Here is a 19,273-nt window from a genome sequence, read left to right as displayed (position 1 = left end):
TTTATTTATTTTCTCCTTGTGCTTGTGGAAGATAGAGCGATTTGGATAGAAAAGGCAGAAGACTTAGGAAAAGGAGACTGGGAAGGTGGAAAAAAAAAAATAAATGAGTAGGAGCAGAACAGCAGATGTGTCCACAAAGGCCTGACTGCAGATGCCTGTTATGATGGTGGCAGACTGTGAAGATGAAGGATACTTCTGCTGGTGATGCTGTTGGGAATTTCCAGAAATGAGCACTTTGCTAATGTTAGCCATCTGGGAGAAGGAGAAAAGGGGCTGCTGTCCCAAAACAACTGATGGTAGATTTCCAGCAGGGAAGGCTGGCAGGTTGCCTGCTGCCATATCTTGTCATTTGAAAGAATCCTAAAATAAAGTGGAAGTTTTGATAAGAGCTATTTGCAACAATTAAGTAGCTTTCAATGGAAATGAAAATTAAAAAAACAGAACCAGCAATAGGAACTAAGTGCTGTTTTGGGACTCTGCTACAGAAACTGTTATTTATGTAGAGAGAGACCTGACCTTAGTATCTGTCATCTCCCTGAACCTTCATTGACATTTTGCCTTTGATCAGTGTCTTGTGGAATAGTACACTTCCAAAGCTACAAGTTAGATTGAATTTGGAGTAAAAGGACAGACTTTCAGGTCTACATTAAACAAATATAGAAAGCAAATATATTCTGAGCAGATTTCTCCCTTAATCACTGGTATTCAGGAACATTTTTTAATATATATTTTGGCTTTTCTAAGTTCAGTAGTGATTAGGGTAATTATTAAAATGTGGACTTTTTCTTATGAATTACATTTGCTCTTTATGTAGTTTCAGCCTTCTGGGAATACAAAGTCATATTGTTTGCTGATTTCTTTACAGAAGTTTATACAGAGAGAATAGAAGTAGTTGTTTGTCACGCGCTTGAGTTAATAGTGTTGGAAAATTTGTTATTGTTAAGTGACCAATTTCTCTGCATCACAAAATTGTAGAGGCTCGAAGGGACCTCTGGAGATCACCAAGCCCTATCCCCTGCTGAAGCAGGTTCCCTAAAGTCGATTACACAAGTAGGCATTCAGGCAGGTTTTGAATATTTCTAGAGGAGGAGACTTTGCAGCCTCTCTGAGCAGCCCGTTCCAGTGCTCTGTTACTCTCACATTAAAGAAGTTCCTTGTCATATTCAGGTATAATCAATGCAGTCCTCAAATAAATGATATGAATGATGTGCCATCCTAGACTAATTTATTAGCGTAAACTTTGGGCAGACATTGTGTGAACTGCACTGCTTGCACAGCAATAGATTTTCCATTCTGAAACAGGAATATAATGCAAATAGACTGTACAATTCTGTGACACAGAGATCTTGGCTTAGTGAGAAATAGACTTTAAAACTCTGTGAGGAGTGTACAAATTTGTATGAAAGTAAAACACCAGGGCAGTGTACGAGAATTGTACCAACGTGTTTCTGCACTGCTGGCATATAATTTTATTTTTGGGATGTGATGTTGCAGTTTATATGTAGTGTACATAAAAGTATGCCTCATCCATTTTGTTTCTCCCATTCAGCATTGTAATACACTGTCTGCTGATAGTAGATAGTCTGATGACAGAAATAGTCACAAAAACAGTGAATGTTTTTGTGGTGTGAATGTTTAAATGATGGTAAGCTCACACAAAGAGGAGCAAACCAAATCTGTGCTTGTATTACCTAAATTGTTAACAATTGAAAGTGAAGCCTTAAAAAGCACTTCAGTGCAGAGGATAGCTTTTTGAATGCTTTATAGATCAGCCTGTGCCATTGAATAATACAATCCCCATTTTCTTAAATCTGATTTTGCTAGTGAAAAGTGTTTAATTCTTTTTTATCAAATAGTAATTAGTAACTATTTAATTAGTGACTGAAACATGCTTTTACAGAATGGTGCGGTAATTCCTGGGAGAGTGCAGTGTTGAGTTGGAAGTTGGGATTTCTAATTTATTACAGCACTGATGGCAGTAGAGTAAGTTCTTCATAGCTGTTTATGTATTATCTGTCAGAGCTCTGTTCTGGGGAACATGGGGGTAGTTTTAAACATGAAAAGTTCTTTTTGACTGCAGTGTGAAGAGCAAGCTGTGGTTTAGATGTCTCAAACTCAATAACCATTCAGGAAGTCATTGGCTTCTCTTGACTGCTTTTCTTCACTAATATTTCAGTGACTGCGTGAAATGATCACTTGACCATTTAACATGGATTTCATCATTGCTCCAGAGTATTTATTTCCTATTGACTGTTTGATGCTTGTCAGATAATAACTGTGACCCTTCTGTACTAGTCCTTAAGACATGGTCCCACTTCCCTCCAATAAATTATTGCTTCCAATTTGCCTCCAAATGACTTCAGATGTGCAGAGCTTGATGTGTTCTTACATGCAGAATTTCTTCTGCTTACAGATTTCTGTCCCACTGAGAAGTGCAAGCCTCAGATATTTCTTTTTGTAGTATTAGTACATAGTAGTTCTAAAGTCACATTATGAACACACAGAAGATCAGAAATTCTTTCTTCATTAAATACTTGTTGCTTGCTAAACACGTGTTTCACTACTGAAATTCAGTGTGCAGTTCAAATGAACTGTCTGTGGGAAATTAACCTCTATTCTTCTAGAAGGTTCAAACTGCATCCTGGTGTTTACTCTTTGAACTAGCACAGGTGGTCTTATGATTCTTTGAATCATCTCTCTCTCTCTCTTTTTTTTTTTTTTTCCTTTTTTCTTTTTTTAACAAGGCGGCCAGAGTTATTTTTCAATTTGAACTGGAGAGATGTTTTCAACTGCAGTGACTTTTCCTGGTCTGGAAATGGAACTAGGGTAGCATGTTCTGTAAAAGCAGTGATTTCTTCCTGCCTAGCTATTGCAGCTACCAGTGGGTAAATCCTATCACTTCAATTAATTCCAGCTTTTTAGGTTTCTCTTTTCTATTGCACCATTTTTAAGGCACAGACCATTCAGCACTATACACACGTAAAGAACAAAGCTCAGTTCTTGTCTGGAATGCCTCAATGGTGCTACAGTATGTGCATTATGAAAAGTAAAAATGTTGCTAGCTTTAGTTATAGCCTTGTAAGGTCAGTGACATTGCAACTTTTTTGCATGGGGAAGCATGGATATCATTAGGGTTTTTGTTGTTGTTTGTTTGTTTGTTTGTTTTTAATTTTTAGCTGTGTTTCCTGTACCCTGTTAAGTAGAACTTCTGTAGTGAAATCTTCAGTGAAGTTACTGTGGTGATATGATTTGCTAGGCAGAAATTAAAAAGAACATGATTTCCTGCTATATTCTTAATGTTCCAAAATAAGCTTCTGCCTTAAGATGATGAGTATCATTGCATATATTGGCAATACAGATTTTGGCTGCCAATACAGATGCAATTCTCAGTTTTAATTTAGGAATGGCTTTATCTAGACTTGATAAACTCATTAAGAATTTTCAAAACAATTTCTTTTTGCTAAGTTATTGTATCTCTATAAAATACCCAGGAAATAAAGCAAATGCACTGAGAACAAAAACGCATTTATTCATTGAAGAAACAGTCCAATGCTTCCTCTACATAGATATTAAAGACATTTGATTTCATTTAAAAAAGAAAGCTTTATGTTTTCAACTTTAATCAAGTGTCAAGAAAACATAGTTTTAAAAAACCCAAAGCAAAACCCATATGTATAATATTTAAATCTTTTCTACCAAATAATACATTTTAGTATTTTGTATACTAGTAGTTTTTTTCCAATTTGTCGTTCAGTTTTCATTTTTTACAGAAATTAACATGCAAAGTAAATCTTAACTTCCACAGAATTTGCTTAAGATGTCTGCATATGTAACTCCAAATAAAACAAGTCCGTGGTAGAATGGCTTCCTGCAGTCTGAAATCCACAGTCAGTTTTTCAAAATTTCGAAATGTCTTTGATATTTCTCCATTACTTTATTTAAAAAAGAAAAAAAAAATAGTCAGATATTGTTAGAAGATGATATAATCTTAGTGAATTGTCTGTTTCTGAACATAATTTCACATTGAAATAAATGGAGACCTTCACTTAAATTTGTAGTACGTATGGCCCAAGGATTATCTGTATGACGTTAGTTCTTTGTAATTATAATGGACTTGAAGTCTGAAGGCATTACTAAAACCAGCTTTTATTGCTCAGAGGAAGTGATATTACATGTGGGAGCTGCTATAGCTCGTAGGGCTGTAATAACATGGCTAAAATGTTCTTATGAACATTGCCTCTGATCTAGCAGTTACAGATATACACAAGAATCAGTTTGTGCAGGAATGGAGAAACATGGTTAAACGGGACAGTAAAATCAAGATCAGCAAATGTAATAGAATGAATCTTTTTTTCTTTCACCTGTTGTCTTCTATATCAAGACTATAAAATCCATCTTCTTTGTAGTATTAGTTTTGCTTCTGCAGCTTCATTCAATTTTCATTTATTGAAGAACTAACTGGATACAGAGCTAAAGGCTGAAATAATAAATCTTCTGTAACACTCTCCAGTGCCCTACTTACTGCACAGAGGAGCTTTGGTCCTAGATCCAATAACTGGGCATTTCTGTGGGTGTTGTGTGGGTGCTGGCTGAATGTGATGCAACATGGTGCAAGAATTTGAGACACAATGGAGTTCATCTCTGCCAGTCTGTAAAATAGAAGGATATGCCCAAATACAGGTGTTGGGGATGAATTCCACAAGATGCTGATAATCTGACAACTATACAGATCTTTTGAACACTCAGATTGTCCTAAAGACTCCTTAGCTTCTGCTCTGGTTCCACTTGCTCTTTTAAAATTTGATTGAGCAGAGAATTTATTGGATGAAGAAAGTGTTATTTAAAACAAGAGCAAACTGATATTTAGAAAAAACAGCAACTCTAGCAACTATGCTAGAGTCATGTCTACTATATTCCTGACTTGACAGTACTTTATGATTTTCTTCTAAATAATGTAAGCCTAAATGCATTAATTTCATTATCTGTCACAGCTGAGTTCTGTAGAAACCTCTGGTTTTGCTCCACGCTTGCAATTACTTAAACACATCAAGGACACACTCTTGTATGCAATTTTGAAGCATTTATTTAAGGTGAGATGAAAAGAGATACATTCCTGAACATTTGGGCATTTGTTTCTTCCTTTTGTATGCGCTTAATATACTTTAAAACTGATGTTAGCACTATTTTTCCATAGAGAATGACTTTGGATCAAAAAATAAAAAATATCAAATTTAATCAAGAAAAAAATATAAAATAGAATTTTAGGGCTCAAAGTGAACATATTTGTATTAGAAATAGTAAGGCAACTAACAGTGAATCACTTATTCAATATTTAACAATTAAAAACTTTAATTAGGTCTTATTAATAATTTTGTATGAAGACGTCTTGAAACTAATGTTTTTTTAACCTTGTAGCAGTAAGAGAACAATTCTTTTAGTAACTTTGATTTCAGATTTGTTTCTTTGCAATATCTGTTACTGTAAACAGTTGCAATTGGCAACTGCTTAGATATTATGAAAGAGGCTGCAGACTTGACTTTTATAATTTAGATGATGTGCTTTCCTCTTCACACTAGTGTATGGGAATCATTCAGTAGGTATGTTCCATTGTCTGCATGCAAGCAAATTATCTCAGTCTAGCTGTTTTAAGGCGAGAAGTCTATTGGTATTAATGCAAACTGTTATATGAAGCTGCTGAGGACTGTGTCTGCACCAAGGTGGGCCAAAAATTTTAAAGCAAAGATGATACTTCTGCTTTATACAATTACAGAATAGAAGTTATTTCTGCCATTCTTTGAAATGTACTGTGCATCTGTTCACATACAAAAACAGGACTGGAAGGGAACACGAAATTAAGTAAACCTGATCTGTTACTGAGAGTTTACAAAAGTGAGTATTTCTGTATCTCATTGATACAATGTTGTGTTTCACATTGTTGTGATTTAATGGACTTTTGGAAGATAATAGCTAACACTGATTCCAGTAAATGCTCTAACATTGATTTTTATTGTTGCAGGAGCCTGCCCTAAATAAGAGAATGAAATATCATGTTAGTGTGAAATCAAATCAGCTATTCAATTGAACAAAAACAATGAGAAGTCAAGCTGTTCAGGAAGAGAGCACAACTGCATAGTGTGTAGTACATCTTGACACAGTATGATACCCTCATGGCACATGAACTCTAACAACATCAAGTTTTGTGATAACTCAGTGTTGTCTCTACTGCTTACGCAAGCAATTTTTCCCATTGGCTTTCCCATCAGTCAACAATATAAGCATCATTTTTGCATCTTCTTTATGATGAGCACATTAGTTCTGCTAATTAACAGCATTTACATCCATTCATTAAGCTTTGTTTACACACTCTCTGTCTGGGCTCAGAATATGCAAAGGACAAATGTTCTGTAGCAATTAATAAGCAAAAGTTAATGACTACAGAGTATTTGGGATCAGATTCTGATTTTGTTTATGTCAGATGCACTGAAAATAATTTCTCTGACTTATACATTATGTAGGGAAGTGTGATGGATAAAAATTTGATCCTTCTGCAAATAAATACTGTCAAAGAGAGAATATTTATAGTTCAGGTGACAGATTTTGGTGATGCAGTCTGTAGCCTAGTTTGCTGTGAATCTGCAGAGGTCTCTTATTTAATGGCTTAGAATTAATCCTTCTTATACAGATTTTTGGGAAAAGCAGTAGCTTTTGTCTGCCTCAACAACAAGAACAAAAAGTACATTTAAAAAAATGTAGCACTTATCCTTCAGCTTGTCTGCTCAAATTATAATTATGTAAGTCAAGAGAGATAGTTTACATCTGTTATCTGTGCTCTTTGTCTTTTGGTTTGTGCCAAGTTCTTGGACATGATGTCTGATGTTATAAAATGTGAGAATCGCTACTAATGTCAGTAATATTCACAGGTATGATTCTAGAACTGGTAACCAAGTATCTGCAAATAATAGGTACTATTATTTCAGACTATGTAAAAAAAAAAAAAATCAGATATCATGCTTACCCTTCTTGCTAGAATTGCGCAGTGGGATATATCACAGCCCAAAGGAGAAGCTTGTGCTGCTTGATTTCTTAGTTTCTACTCAGTCAATAGCAAACTTTATCCATATAGGACATTCAGACAGGCAGAGGAAAGTAAAATAATGTAGGATATATAGGATGATTCAGGTTGGAAGGAACCTCAGGAAATCATCTGGTTCATTCCCTTAAAGCTAGGCAAGGGGCCCACTGTTGTGTTCTAAAGAGGAAAAGAGCTTGACTAACAAAGCCTGATGAACGATATCCAATTTTGAATACTTTGGGTCAAAATCCACTTTTCAGTTCTGACATGAAGTAATGAGATGACTGGAATTAGATCTTTTGTGTTTTAATTCCGTCTCATCCTTCTTCCCAACAGCACTGAATTAAATAAAATCCAATAACTTTTTTTGGATTATTTTCTCAAGAGTAGTTACAAATATGAGAATCTTTTTATTATTATTATCTTACTATTTTTTTTAACCAACTCTGACAGCCATCCTAAAAACAACTGAAGATTAGAGGAACAAGGGCTTCTCTATTCTGGAGGCCCACAGTTTGTCTTAAACTGAGCGAGCATCTCATAACTGAAATCACTTGAGATGACGTACTGCTTTTTATAGCAATTAGTTGCATCTTACTTGCTGGAAAGGAGATACAACATCAGCAACAACTGGCATTTCTGCTTTCTCACCAAAATAACTGTATCTTGTATTGTCTCTCAGGATAAGAATGTTTTAGCTTCCTGATCTGCTCAGTCTGGGGTCAATTATACCTGAGTTTTCTAACAAAAGCAGGGAAGGATAATGGTGAGTTTGAGTTATGGTGGTTTTGTGATACGTGTTTTGGTACTCACACAGGAAATGGAATAGTACAATAAATTCACTTCCCATGAATCATTAGGAAACCAAGAGTTAGTGATATCGTAAGTTGCTTTTGTAGGAAATCAGGAATGAAAGGCTTTCTCTTTCTCAAGTCTCTGTCCATATCCAGTATCCTTCTGCTCTTAAGATAATTCCTCATTGTTTTCTTTGCATTTGTAAATTAAGTTACACTGTGCAAAAAGTCCTAATAAGATCTAAACTGATAGTATCTGTTAATTTTTCTTTTCATTTTTCATCTTTTAATTTTTCTTGTCCAAAGAAGAGGGATAACAATAACTTAAAGAGGCAAGAAATAATCTTAGATAGTCACAGATTCTAAATGCTGTATAACTGTGCAGATGCTAAATGTATTTAAATCAATTAAGTGTTCTTAACACCTTCTGTTGCATCTTCATTAGATTCTTATATACTTCTATTAGTTATAGGAGAATTTAAGTCCATAGATTTTTGTGTATTAATGGAATTTGCTGTCTTAATAGTAGTCACCATACTTGTCATTGTTTCCTAAACGATGATGAAATCGCTGATTTCCAGCAGATCATAATTCCTTTTCAGTTAGAGGAAAAAATGAGGTATATGGTAGATACTTTTCTTTCAGTCACATTAGAAACGGGAAGAAAGAGACTGATGTTTGAAAACTCTGAAGTTACAAGCTTGGTATGAGTTTATGTTTAAAAGCAGAGAATCGCTACCAATGTAAGGGAAAAAAAATATAAAGCACATCTGGACAATAGTTTCAGCTACGAGTTCTACAGAACATGCTTCAGACTACAGGAAGATTAGTGTCCTATGTTAGAGCCCTGGGCACATGTCCTGTACCTTACTTTATGAATCATTATGCCATGAGTACACAGTTCATGGAGTATACACATGCACACAAATATAAATATATAAGGTATACAGCTGTACCTACATGGAATTCTATACTTATCTAGACTTGAGTTCAGCAATTATAAGATTATCTGGCTTAATCATATATAAAAATGAGTTACATCTTTTTCCTTGTACTTGTGCTTTGTGATTATCTGGCTTTTTGTTTCAGAATTACATTCAAAGTCATGTTGTTTACCCTCATTCAGGATTGTTATTGTAATATCAGTGTTTTCACTGGGCAGTATTCCAGCAAAACATCATCAATCCTTAACGTAGCTTGCTACAGGAGAGTAGCTTTAATTCTAGCAGTAGAAGTGGTATTGGCTTTTAAGTGCTGAAAACTATGTTTACTATGTAATTCTTAGCAAACTACACAGTTCTGAATTTATTGCACAACACTCCATACCACAATTATCCTGCAGAAAAATAGTATGCAAAAATCTTGTATATGTTACTCGCAAAATTTGCAGCAGCAGTACACTTAATTACAAACAGATTGCTTGTAAACCTTGAGCATCTTGACTTGTACCTCTTTATTTTTTTTTCAGTTCTAGTATTTCTGCAAGTGTAACTGGAACCATTGTTCATTTGTTTTTTTTCAAAGTTCATCGCTTTCCACCATCTTTTGAGTTGGGGATGAAAACAACACAGGACTTTCAGTAGTTGGGAAGCCAGAATACATGTCGAGTCCTTGGCCAGTAAGGTTTGCATACCGGCTACTCCCAGGTCGAAGCTTTATTTGTTGTGGAATTTGATGATGCCACTGAGCTGAAGCAACAAAAACAGAACGGGCTGCATAAATCTCTGAATAAATTAGCAGTGAAACAACAGAAGTCAACATGCACAACTGCTAAGTCTAAGTTCCTTCCAACATCCTCGAAGGGAGCACAGCAGTTTGTTCCCTGTCTTGGAGTCTGTTCCTTCAAATATTGCCATCTGTATGATTTACACTGAGTGTTTTTATTAAAATATTAATGGACAAATTTCCACTCCTTTTCAATTCAATAGGAACGTTCACATGAATTTCAGTAAGTCCAAAAATGAATCATTTAATCTGTGAAGCTTTCTCCGAGCTCTTGCAAGCAAAGGAAAAGACACATTACAGCATGAGCAGAGATAAACAAACGGAAAATAACTCATTTTGTACTATTCCATCCCTTAGAGGACTTTTCTTTCTGGCTTTTCTTCTGGTGGTATTTATTTTTTAAATCAATATTCTCACTACTGTACTTCATTCTTTACAAATAGAACTGTAAATAGTGGACCAGACCTTCACTTGAAATAGCATGAAGAAAAGTAATTTCTGTCATTCTGGCGTACAAGACATGTAGATTCTTTAGAAAATACAGCTGGAATCAGGACACATTTCTTACTTCCCCCCCCCCCCTTTTTTTTTTTTTTTTTTGCTTTTTGTGTTCATTCTTCGTATAAAACCTTAATTTCTGTGTGCCCACATTTAGACACTTGGGGAATTACTTTTCATTTTGTGTGTTTGTTTTTGAATCAATCTCTGCTCAGCCCTCTCTTGAATATTGAATTACTGTTGTTCGTGTCACCACAAGATGGCAGAAAACTTACAGAGATGCACTGATGACCTATGGTTCTATTATTCCACTTTTTTTTAAATAAGAAAACAAGATTAAAAACTATTTTTGAGGGCATGGATATAACCCTGTCTTCTGTTTTATTTTTATTGCTTAAATAATCAAAGATTTTCTTCTTTTTTTTTTATATATATATACAAATTATCTTAGATAGTATATGCATCTTGCATAGAAACAGAAGTTAAATGTTGTGCCATAGTTCTTGAACTAGGCTTAGGTCTTTTGAGTCTTCGATCAGCACATTATCATCTTAGCTTGCTTGCATTACTTAGGCGTAATTTGTACCATACATGCTCCCTGAAAGAAGGGGCCTACTTTTAAATGTGCAATTTGTTCTTCTTTCTCAGATCAGTGCAATAGCACTGCTATGTGCCTCTAAAGGAACAGAGGTAAGGTTTAACATGAATACACATTTGTTGTGCTTTTACGTGTCTATGGAAGATGGAAAGCAGAAAGAAAAAATACTGTACAACATTTCTCCTCTCCCACATCAGTTTAATGGCAAGTAATCTCATAATTTAACTGCATTGTTCTATCTCCTCCTGGTGGCCATGTTAAAATGGAGTCATGCAGTGATAGCAATAGATAGTAATGTCTAATCCATGGCAAAACTGGTAACGTAAGAACAAAGAATTAGTTGAGAGCTAGGACTGTCATAGAAAATAAATTCTGATTTGTTTTATTTACTAGGCCAGTACTTACCATATATGTCAAGTCTAGCAGTACAAGAGACAATACCAGCTTCGTTTTTTGCAGACAAGGTATACCAGCCAGCATCTGCTTTCCTGGCAGGCTGAATCAGAAGGCAGACGTACCCTGTTGTATCTTGGTGCATGCTGGGAAAACAAGTTTTTTAGGGTTAGGATTTGTCAGGAGCATGTCATCTCTGAGATTTTGCAATATGTATATCAGCTATGAAATAAAAAAGTCACTTCTGTTCCTAAAGAAGTATCAGACTGTGACCTTTACACTCAATAGACTTACTTCCAGGATAGCCCCAGACAATAATCTGAGCAGCTGAAATCTATTCTTGCTCCTTTCAGCTGTGAAAAGCCATGGTGTTTTTATTCTGTATGTGCTAATATTGGAATTGCTTATTGAATTCCAATGAAATAAGCCCCAGCAAAGCTGCTGGTGAGTCATACTGTATCTTTTTTCAAGCACAGAAGCTAGAAGAATAACATTTGTACAAAGTTGTGATATTTTCACAACAGTAATCAGAGCTAGTCAAACTTCCTCATGGCACCCTTTTCCACAAGAGAAATGACTGAAAGGCAAAATCTTGAAGATTAATTTGACAACATTCAGAGCTAAATTTGTTTCATTATTGCCTCTTTTTCATTTGCTCTTAAGCAGTCTGTGACTTTTTGGCTACAGTTCTCAGGAAAAAATAATATTTGGTAGTATGTCAGAGAACTGAGGTTCCTCTGTTCTGTAGGCTGTGGTTGGTTGTTTTATCAGTTCAAATGTTTCCCTCAATATAAGGGAAGAAGTGGGAGATAAGCACATCAGCATGCTTGGAATTTGGAGGATGTTTTGAAATTTGACATTTTGCTTTTATGTAAACTGTACTGAAACGCCAAAACACAAAATTTCAGGTAAAGAGGACAATTTGTGCTTTAGGCAGCTCCTAATAACAGGAACATTCAGCCTCTGCTATCAGCACTACATAATTTGCTTTATGCTAAGACAGAGTAGTACAGAAACTCATGAGTGTCTAGATCTCGATACAAAAGAAGGTCTTTGGGATCCATAAAATCATTAAGGTGGGAAAAGTCCTCTAAGATCATCTAGTCTATCTGTCAACCCATCACCACCATGCCCACTAACCCACGTCCCTAAGCATCACATCTACGTGTTTCTTAAACACCTCCAGAGATAGTGACTACCACTTCCCTGAGCAGCCTGTTCCAATTCTTGACCACTCTTGTGGAAAGAATTTTTTCCTAATATCCAACCTGAACGTTCCCTGGCATAACTTGAGGCCATTACCTCTTATCCTGTCGCTGGTACCTGAGAAAAGAAACCAACTCCCACCTTGTCACAAGCTCCTTTCAGGGCTTTGTAGAGAGCGATAAGGTCTGACCTCAACCTCTTCCTTTCCAGACTAAACAACCCCAGTTCCTTCAGCCACTCCCCATAAAACATATGCCTTCATACCTTCATTGCCCTTCTCTGGATAACTCCACCAAACGTCTTTCTTGTAGTGAGGAGCCCAAAACTCACTGGAAGATTGGATCAAGTAAACTTTCCTGTCACAACAAATGCTGCTGCTGAGTCAGTTTGCCTTGCAGAGAGACTGCAGGCTACATATGTGAAAATGTAGTGCTTTTTGTAGTTGATAGCAAATGGCCAATGTCTGCATAAGAGCAGTAGTTGGAGCCAACTAAAATTATATTTATGCTGAAGTATCAACCATCTTAAGCAAACAAACAATTATTTTAATCACAGCTACAAACACTAATAAGTTTTTTGAAAAATAAAAAATATCAATGTATTTGAATGGAAGAGCTGAACCTGATCACTGTTGCATCCTTTAAGAGAGGATCAAAGTCTTTGCCTGTGTTTGTGACCAAGCTTTGTTATCGACTTCCATATCTGATGTGCTAAGCTCTCAGTTATTCCATGCTGTGTAGCATTCATAGCCATAATCTAATTGTTGAGTTTGAATTCATTTATATTTAGAGCTTAACTGGGAAAAAAATAGTTTAGAGAGCAAAGAAGCTGCTAAAACCCATGAAAAAATACTGTAATAAATTCAATAAGAAGATATTTATCATGGCCCAAAAGGCTTATTGCTACCCTCTGAGGCATTGGCACATTATGCTCCATGCCTTTTTCTGTACCAAGGACGTAGCTCTTCATGTCACACAGTGAAGCCACCATTTTAAAACTTTATGTGGGAGAAAGAAATAGTTTTAAGAAGAGCATGACCTGTTTCAGTAAAAAGCTGTGTGATAAAAACAGTTGGTCTGGCTACAAGAAACTTCAATTATGGGTATGCTGTTACAGTACCTCATTCTCTCTCTGTTTGATGGGATGGTTTCATTATCCTTCTTCCAATAAAATACAGGAGGCGGCATTCCCACAACCCTGCACTCTAATCTGACTGGGTACCCTTCAGGAACACCACAGTTCTGAAGCTTCTCCAAAAACATGGGAGCTTTTTTTACTTCCTTCGCTGGAAAAAGAAACAGAACTAGTGAACAACAGATACTGTATTTCTTGATTGTCATTGAACAATGTAGAAGAATGCAATCAAAAACCGTGGTACTGAAATAGGCTGCAAAATTTTTAATGGGACAGTGGAAAGAAAGCGAAAAGCCATGACTGTAGCCTCTGTAAGAGAACATAAAACAAGTAACATGCAGAGCTGTTGTTCATTAAAGAATGTATGCATGTATGTAGGCATGGGTCTAAACCTACTACCATAGCAGGAAATTAATGCCCAATCTATGGATTTCAATAGCTCACAACTTGCAAGGCTTTATTATAGAAAAACATTCAAATTTGAATTTTTATTATTCAAATATACTTTTAAAATCAATGAAACTGGGATAGGCATCTAGAAGACCTATACATATTTTATGAATTCAGACTCTTGGCATTTTCTGGGGAGAAAATTAAGAATGTTATTTTTCCAAGACAAGAGAAGTAAAGTAGTGAAGATTCAGAATTCTTACAGCCCTCTGCTAGTAATAGGAATGCACCTACCAGGTCCATTTGTCTCCTGCAGCTCTAAGACTGCTGTTTAACAGCTCTACTATAAGTGAATTAACTATTTTTTTTAAACTTTTTTGGTAGGAAGATTAGGCAGGAGATTTCTGAAAATAACAGCAGGACTGTGAGTAGTTTTCCAGTGATTCTTACCTACAACAGTCAGCTCCAGACTAAATGAATTTTGTCCTGTTTTATTAGTGGCAAGGCAAGTATAAGTTCCAGCATCATTTTGTGAGAGAGGATCAATAAGCAAAGAGTGAACTCCAGTCTCTCTGACCAGCATCTTGTGGGTACCGTCTGGTAACACAGGTTTGCCATTCAGAAGCCACATCAGGTCTGGCGTTGGTAATCCACTCACCTAACAGACAATGAAATAGATAGAGGCAAATGTAAAACTGACAAACATATTTTATTAAGTTAATGGGTGAGCTTTAATTCAGATATAATCTGAATAATGTCAGCTCAGCTTCTGTTTTTTGCTGATTAATTCCAAAAAGGATAAAAACGAAAAACAAATCTCAGGAGAAACATACACTGAAATGCCCATATTTTTCTTAGTCAGAAAGGACAAAACTTGATTATATAATCAGATTCCATCCTAAATATATGCTTCTTTTTTTTGTTGTAGTTGATGATTATAAATCAAACCCACTCAATTTAACAGACATTAAAAAATATTTTCTACAAATGTCTTTGTATTTCATAATTTTTGGTGAAAAATATAGATTATTTGTAGCTGTAAAGCTGCATGCTTCGTAACAAGACAAAGCATTTTAGAAAGAACACTGTATTAACTTTCCAAGATCTTTCCAACAGATAAAAGTGCTTGCTCATGTCCAAAATATTCCTTTGCATACAGTATTCTACAAACTAGGGAAAGAAGGAAGTGGAATTCGCCTGAACGAGGACTGCTTTCTTCCAGGTTTGTGCAATACCAGACATGCTTTAAGGCTTCACAAGCTCTGCCTGGATAGCAGAGCTAAGAATAGCTAAATTCTTTGGCACGTTCCCTGGCAAACTTCACATTATAAATTAAGAAGTAATCGACCTTATTCATCTTCAGGGAAGTATTAACATCCGTTCCATAGCTTCTACTCTCTCCAGAGTAGGAGACATTTTGCAGCTTGAAAGAAGTCAGGGTCAGCACTACCACCACCTTCTTATTTGTGCTCCTGGGATATAGAGGAACTACCAATCTGTTTTGGTGAATTTCTTAATACTGTTTAATAACTGGATGCTCATTATGCATACTGTAATCTGTGACAACTCTGTTATGTGGGGATTTGAATATGTAAATTGGGATGCTTCAAGCTAGGGAAGCATAAAATGAAGTGGGCTTTGTTCCCTCTTTTTCAGGAGTATTAATCTTCAGCCTAATACAATGGGAACACTATTTTGAACAGAACACAACGTGGTGAATACTCTTTTCTTGTGAATTTATGTTATTATGGGTTCGGTTCAAGAATCTGGAAATACAGACAAAGGACATAGTGAACAAATCTAGCAGTTTGAACAACCCCCTAACTGAACCTTTGTTTTTTCTGGATTGTGTTCATTGTGTTCTTCATACCATATAGCATGTGTTGAAAAGAAATCCCCTGAATCAGTTCAGAGAGAATGGCAATAAGCAATAATTTTAAACGTGGAAGTATTAAAACTTTAACAGAAAGTGATCATGCTAGCAATACAAAGACCTAACAATACACATATAGAAATAGGGATAAAAAAAAAAAAAGAACAGAGGGAAGAGTTAATACCTTACAATCCAACCTGCAAAGTCGCCCTTCATGTGCTACCATGTCACCTGGAGCCTGTAGAAAGTATGGCCTGAAAAAGCGTTCTTGAACTGCTTCTTTGTCTCCTCCTTCTGGCACCCGGGAGCGTGCTCTACAACACAAAAACTGTTTGTATACGTTTGGAAGCCAAATCCTTTTTTAATGTTGAATAAAGAAGAAAATGGTAGAAGAGTATGAAGATAGCTTGAGCTAAATTAAAGGGCAGAAAGAAATGCACGGATTGTAATTTAAAATTATATTATGATTGAATATTGCATATTTTTGATTTAGAGAGACTATCAAATGAACTATATCATATAGTATCTTTGGGTTTCCAAGCTGCTCTTTGTTTCTTTTTGCTTTTTTTTGTCTGAATTTCATCTTTCTAATTCAACCCTTTCCTCTAAGTCCAGTGCAACAAGTAAAATAATACTTTACTCCACCGTTTGAAGACGACCTTCAAAAATGTTACATTCTAGAACTGAGATACTGGGAGGGAAATGCTGACATTACTTCTACATTTGGGTTGAGAAATGAAATAGAATGTGTTGAGATATAGCTGTCACTTATTTTGAATGCCTTTACCTGTGAGGCTGAAGTGTTGATAGTCGGCCCCGAACAGGAATACTCTGAACCATCAAGTGGCCTGAACAACTTACTCTCCCCTGCAAATCACAATGGAAAAAGAATTAATAGTCGGTTAACAGCTCATTCAATTGTAAAGCATAAATATTTAATATTTACAATGCATTAGAATTTATTTTCATTATGTGCAAATTAAGTATAATTGCTTTTTAGAAGCAAGTGCTATCAACATGCAGCGGACTGCAGATGAGGCAGGGGTCCCTTTGTCTGCTTAGAGTGATGTGTTCCTCCAACTCTTCAAGGCTGCAACAATACATTTAGCAACAACTCTATGTGAACCAGCTGTAGCAGAAATGCTAAATCATGGCTTGAACCAGTGATTGAGCACCTGGTGGGAAGGCAGGGCCAACCCAGGGGAGCTGAGGTGCATGCAGTGCACCTGAGTAACCAGAACAGATGGAGCCAGGATCCACCCCTTCCCAGACTTCATTTAAGGGTTTGCAGCAGAGGTGGGGGGTACTTGAGGCCTTATAATGGTAAGGAGCTTTTTTTCCTTTATTTCTGTGCCCAAAGTTGCTGCATTTGAGCATACTTACTGCAGCCTAGGACTTTGCTACTGTGCTATTATTGCTGTGCTTTCTATCACATTACAGTATTACACCAGCTTAAGTAGCATCTGTCCCTACTCGTTCTTTCCTGTTGCTGTATTTTCACAGGTACTGATACAGGTCTGATACTGACTTGTACTAGTGTAATTTTTGTCTGTGCAGCCATGTGGAAACTGAGGAATAGTTGGGTAGAAGTATAACTCAGAATTCAGGGGAAAACTTCAACTGGAAGAAGCTGCCTGATTGTAGTTGTCTATACTACTAAATAGCAAGCTGAATTAGCACAGAGTGAAGGGGAGTGGTTTAGAGTACAAGACTACTTGTAGATCTATATTTTTGCAGCCTAGATCAAAAATAGTTGTTTAGTAATGATTTCAGACTTGATTTTATTTGTTTTTCCTTGCTCTACTCTTTCTGCCTGAAACATTATGTCTGTCTTGTCACCATATCTCAAAAGATATCTGACTGCAATAGCAGGATGAGGGTGTCAGAAGTAGGACAGGAGTTACTAATGTGAAAAAATGCCCTTAGTAATTGAAGAATCTGAATTTTGATACGGTCACCACTCAGACCAGATGGCCTGATCTATGTTCCTAACATATAGACAAAGCAAGTGTTTTTAAAGGAGGAAAATAAAATGCCTTACTTGTGGGTTTGCAGCCATAATAGTATAGTTGCCATCATCATCATTAGTAGAAGATTCAATATGTAAAGAACATGTTCCATCTTCTTCTCTGCTCATTTTGAAATGTGTGTTTTTCTTTGAAATCTGCTTGCCGTCCTTGAACCAGTATATCTGATGAAGGGAAAAAAAAACAGTGGCTTACACTTGCTCTGAAGTGAAATAGTGACCATAGCAACAGATTAAAAACATGACAGGATCTTGCCAGTTGCTTGTACAAATTTTAGAATCTTAAAAAACTTACAGCTGGGTCACAATGTGAAATAAAATGATTCCAGCCTGAACTGAGAAAGTTGTGTGGCTCCTTCATACAGCTGGGATTGTCAGGCTCTTTTGGTTACCTCAGATCAGCTCTCATCTTTTCGAGAAGTTATTTTTTTGTTTTTATGATATTTTCTTGAAGTAATGTGATTGTGATGCAGTCCATACAGTGCATCCAGGCTCAGGAACAGGTATTGCTACTTTAGCAGTTTGGGGGAAACAACTTGTATTAGAGCTCTCTTCACAGAAATATGTTCTTCTGAATGCAACTTTCCAGAGATATACAAGATATGCAAGAAATATCAGGTGGTTGGGTTGTTGTTGTGGTGTGTTTTTTTTTTTTTTTTTTTTTCCTTTACTGCTAATGTTGAGAATGACTTACCTTGGGAACAGGTATCCCAACAATTTTGCAAGTGAATGTGATGGGAGATCCTTCCATGACCCGGAAATGCTTGAGTCTCTTGTCAAAGATGGGTGCTATGTATTTGCCTGTAGGGATTTCCTCATGCTGAATTTCATCATCTGATTCATCCACAGGGGTACGTTCAAGGCGAAATTCTATTTCATTCATCAGCCTCTGCTCAAAACTTGAAATCCTGTATTCCTGCGGAGTGAGAGGCATAGCATCTGAACAAGATGAGTCATGTTATGTGGTATTTTCAGTCGTTTGCACTTTTGGATTAATGATAAATGAGTGAAAATAAAAAAGCCTATATAAGCTAAGACTTCTGAAAAAGTCTGAATTTATTCTGCAGACATGGATTCTCACTGCATCTGGAGTTTGCAAAATTTAACTAATGAAAATAACTATTTTCTAAGGCAGTTAAAAAAAAAAAAATCACTTCTCAAAATTCCCAAGAAAAGTCTATATAGTTTTACACCATTGATTTAAAAAAAAAAAAAAAAAAAAAAAAAAAAAAAAAAAAAAAAAAACTTTGAAACAGAATTTTTAAGGAACTCAAAAATTAGTCACTTGCTAGTTATTTAAATGAATACTGTTGCATATTTCAATTGAGAGATAAATAAGGCATAGTATACCTACTAAAAGAGAAAGCTGGGAAAAAAGTGAAAAGTTTTCGGAGTACTTTACCTTCAGGATATAACCTGACCAGGTTCCTAACTGTTGTAGCAGAGAAAGCAAAACGTAAGCCCATAAACCTTCAGAGCACTGAATAGATAGGACACTAGTATATCTCTGGATAAATGACCACTTCCAGATAGTTTTTTGTAATTATGAGCATCTTCCATAATC

General features: G+C 36.0%; 1 protein-coding gene across 4 annotated transcripts in view; it reads right to left on the bottom strand.

The window, feature by feature from the left end:
- Positions 1-3,504: 3,504 nt before the first annotated feature.
- Positions 3,505-19,273, bottom strand: part of MYPN (myopalladin) — a 71,064-nt gene continuing 55,295 nt past the window's right edge. For all 4 annotated transcript variants that reach the window (XM_010714270.4, XM_085229106.1, XM_010714268.4 and 1 more), the window contains 8 exons: positions 18,404-18,625; positions 17,725-17,874; positions 16,471-16,550; positions 15,868-15,997; positions 14,261-14,468; positions 13,406-13,571; positions 11,093-11,226; positions 3,505-9,554 (listed from right to left, as the gene is read on the bottom strand). In XM_010714270.4, the coding sequence (XP_010712572.2) occupies positions 9,385-9,554; positions 11,093-11,226; positions 13,406-13,571; positions 14,261-14,468; positions 15,868-15,997; positions 16,471-16,550; positions 17,725-17,874; positions 18,404-18,625 (1,260 nt within the window). In that variant the 3' untranslated portion in view covers positions 3,505-9,384. The remainder of the gene's footprint in view (positions 9,555-11,092; positions 11,227-13,405; positions 13,572-14,260; positions 14,469-15,867; positions 15,998-16,470; positions 16,551-17,724; positions 17,875-18,403; positions 18,626-19,273) is intronic.

The sequence above is a fragment of the Meleagris gallopavo genome, chromosome 8 (genome assembly GCF_905368555.1).
Source record: "Meleagris gallopavo chromosome 8, MGAL_WU_HG_1.1, whole genome shotgun sequence".
Classification (NCBI taxonomy): domain Eukaryota; kingdom Metazoa; phylum Chordata; class Aves; order Galliformes; family Phasianidae; genus Meleagris; species Meleagris gallopavo.
Note: the sequence above shows the minus strand (reverse complement) of the source record. Positions and strands in the feature narration are given on the sequence as shown.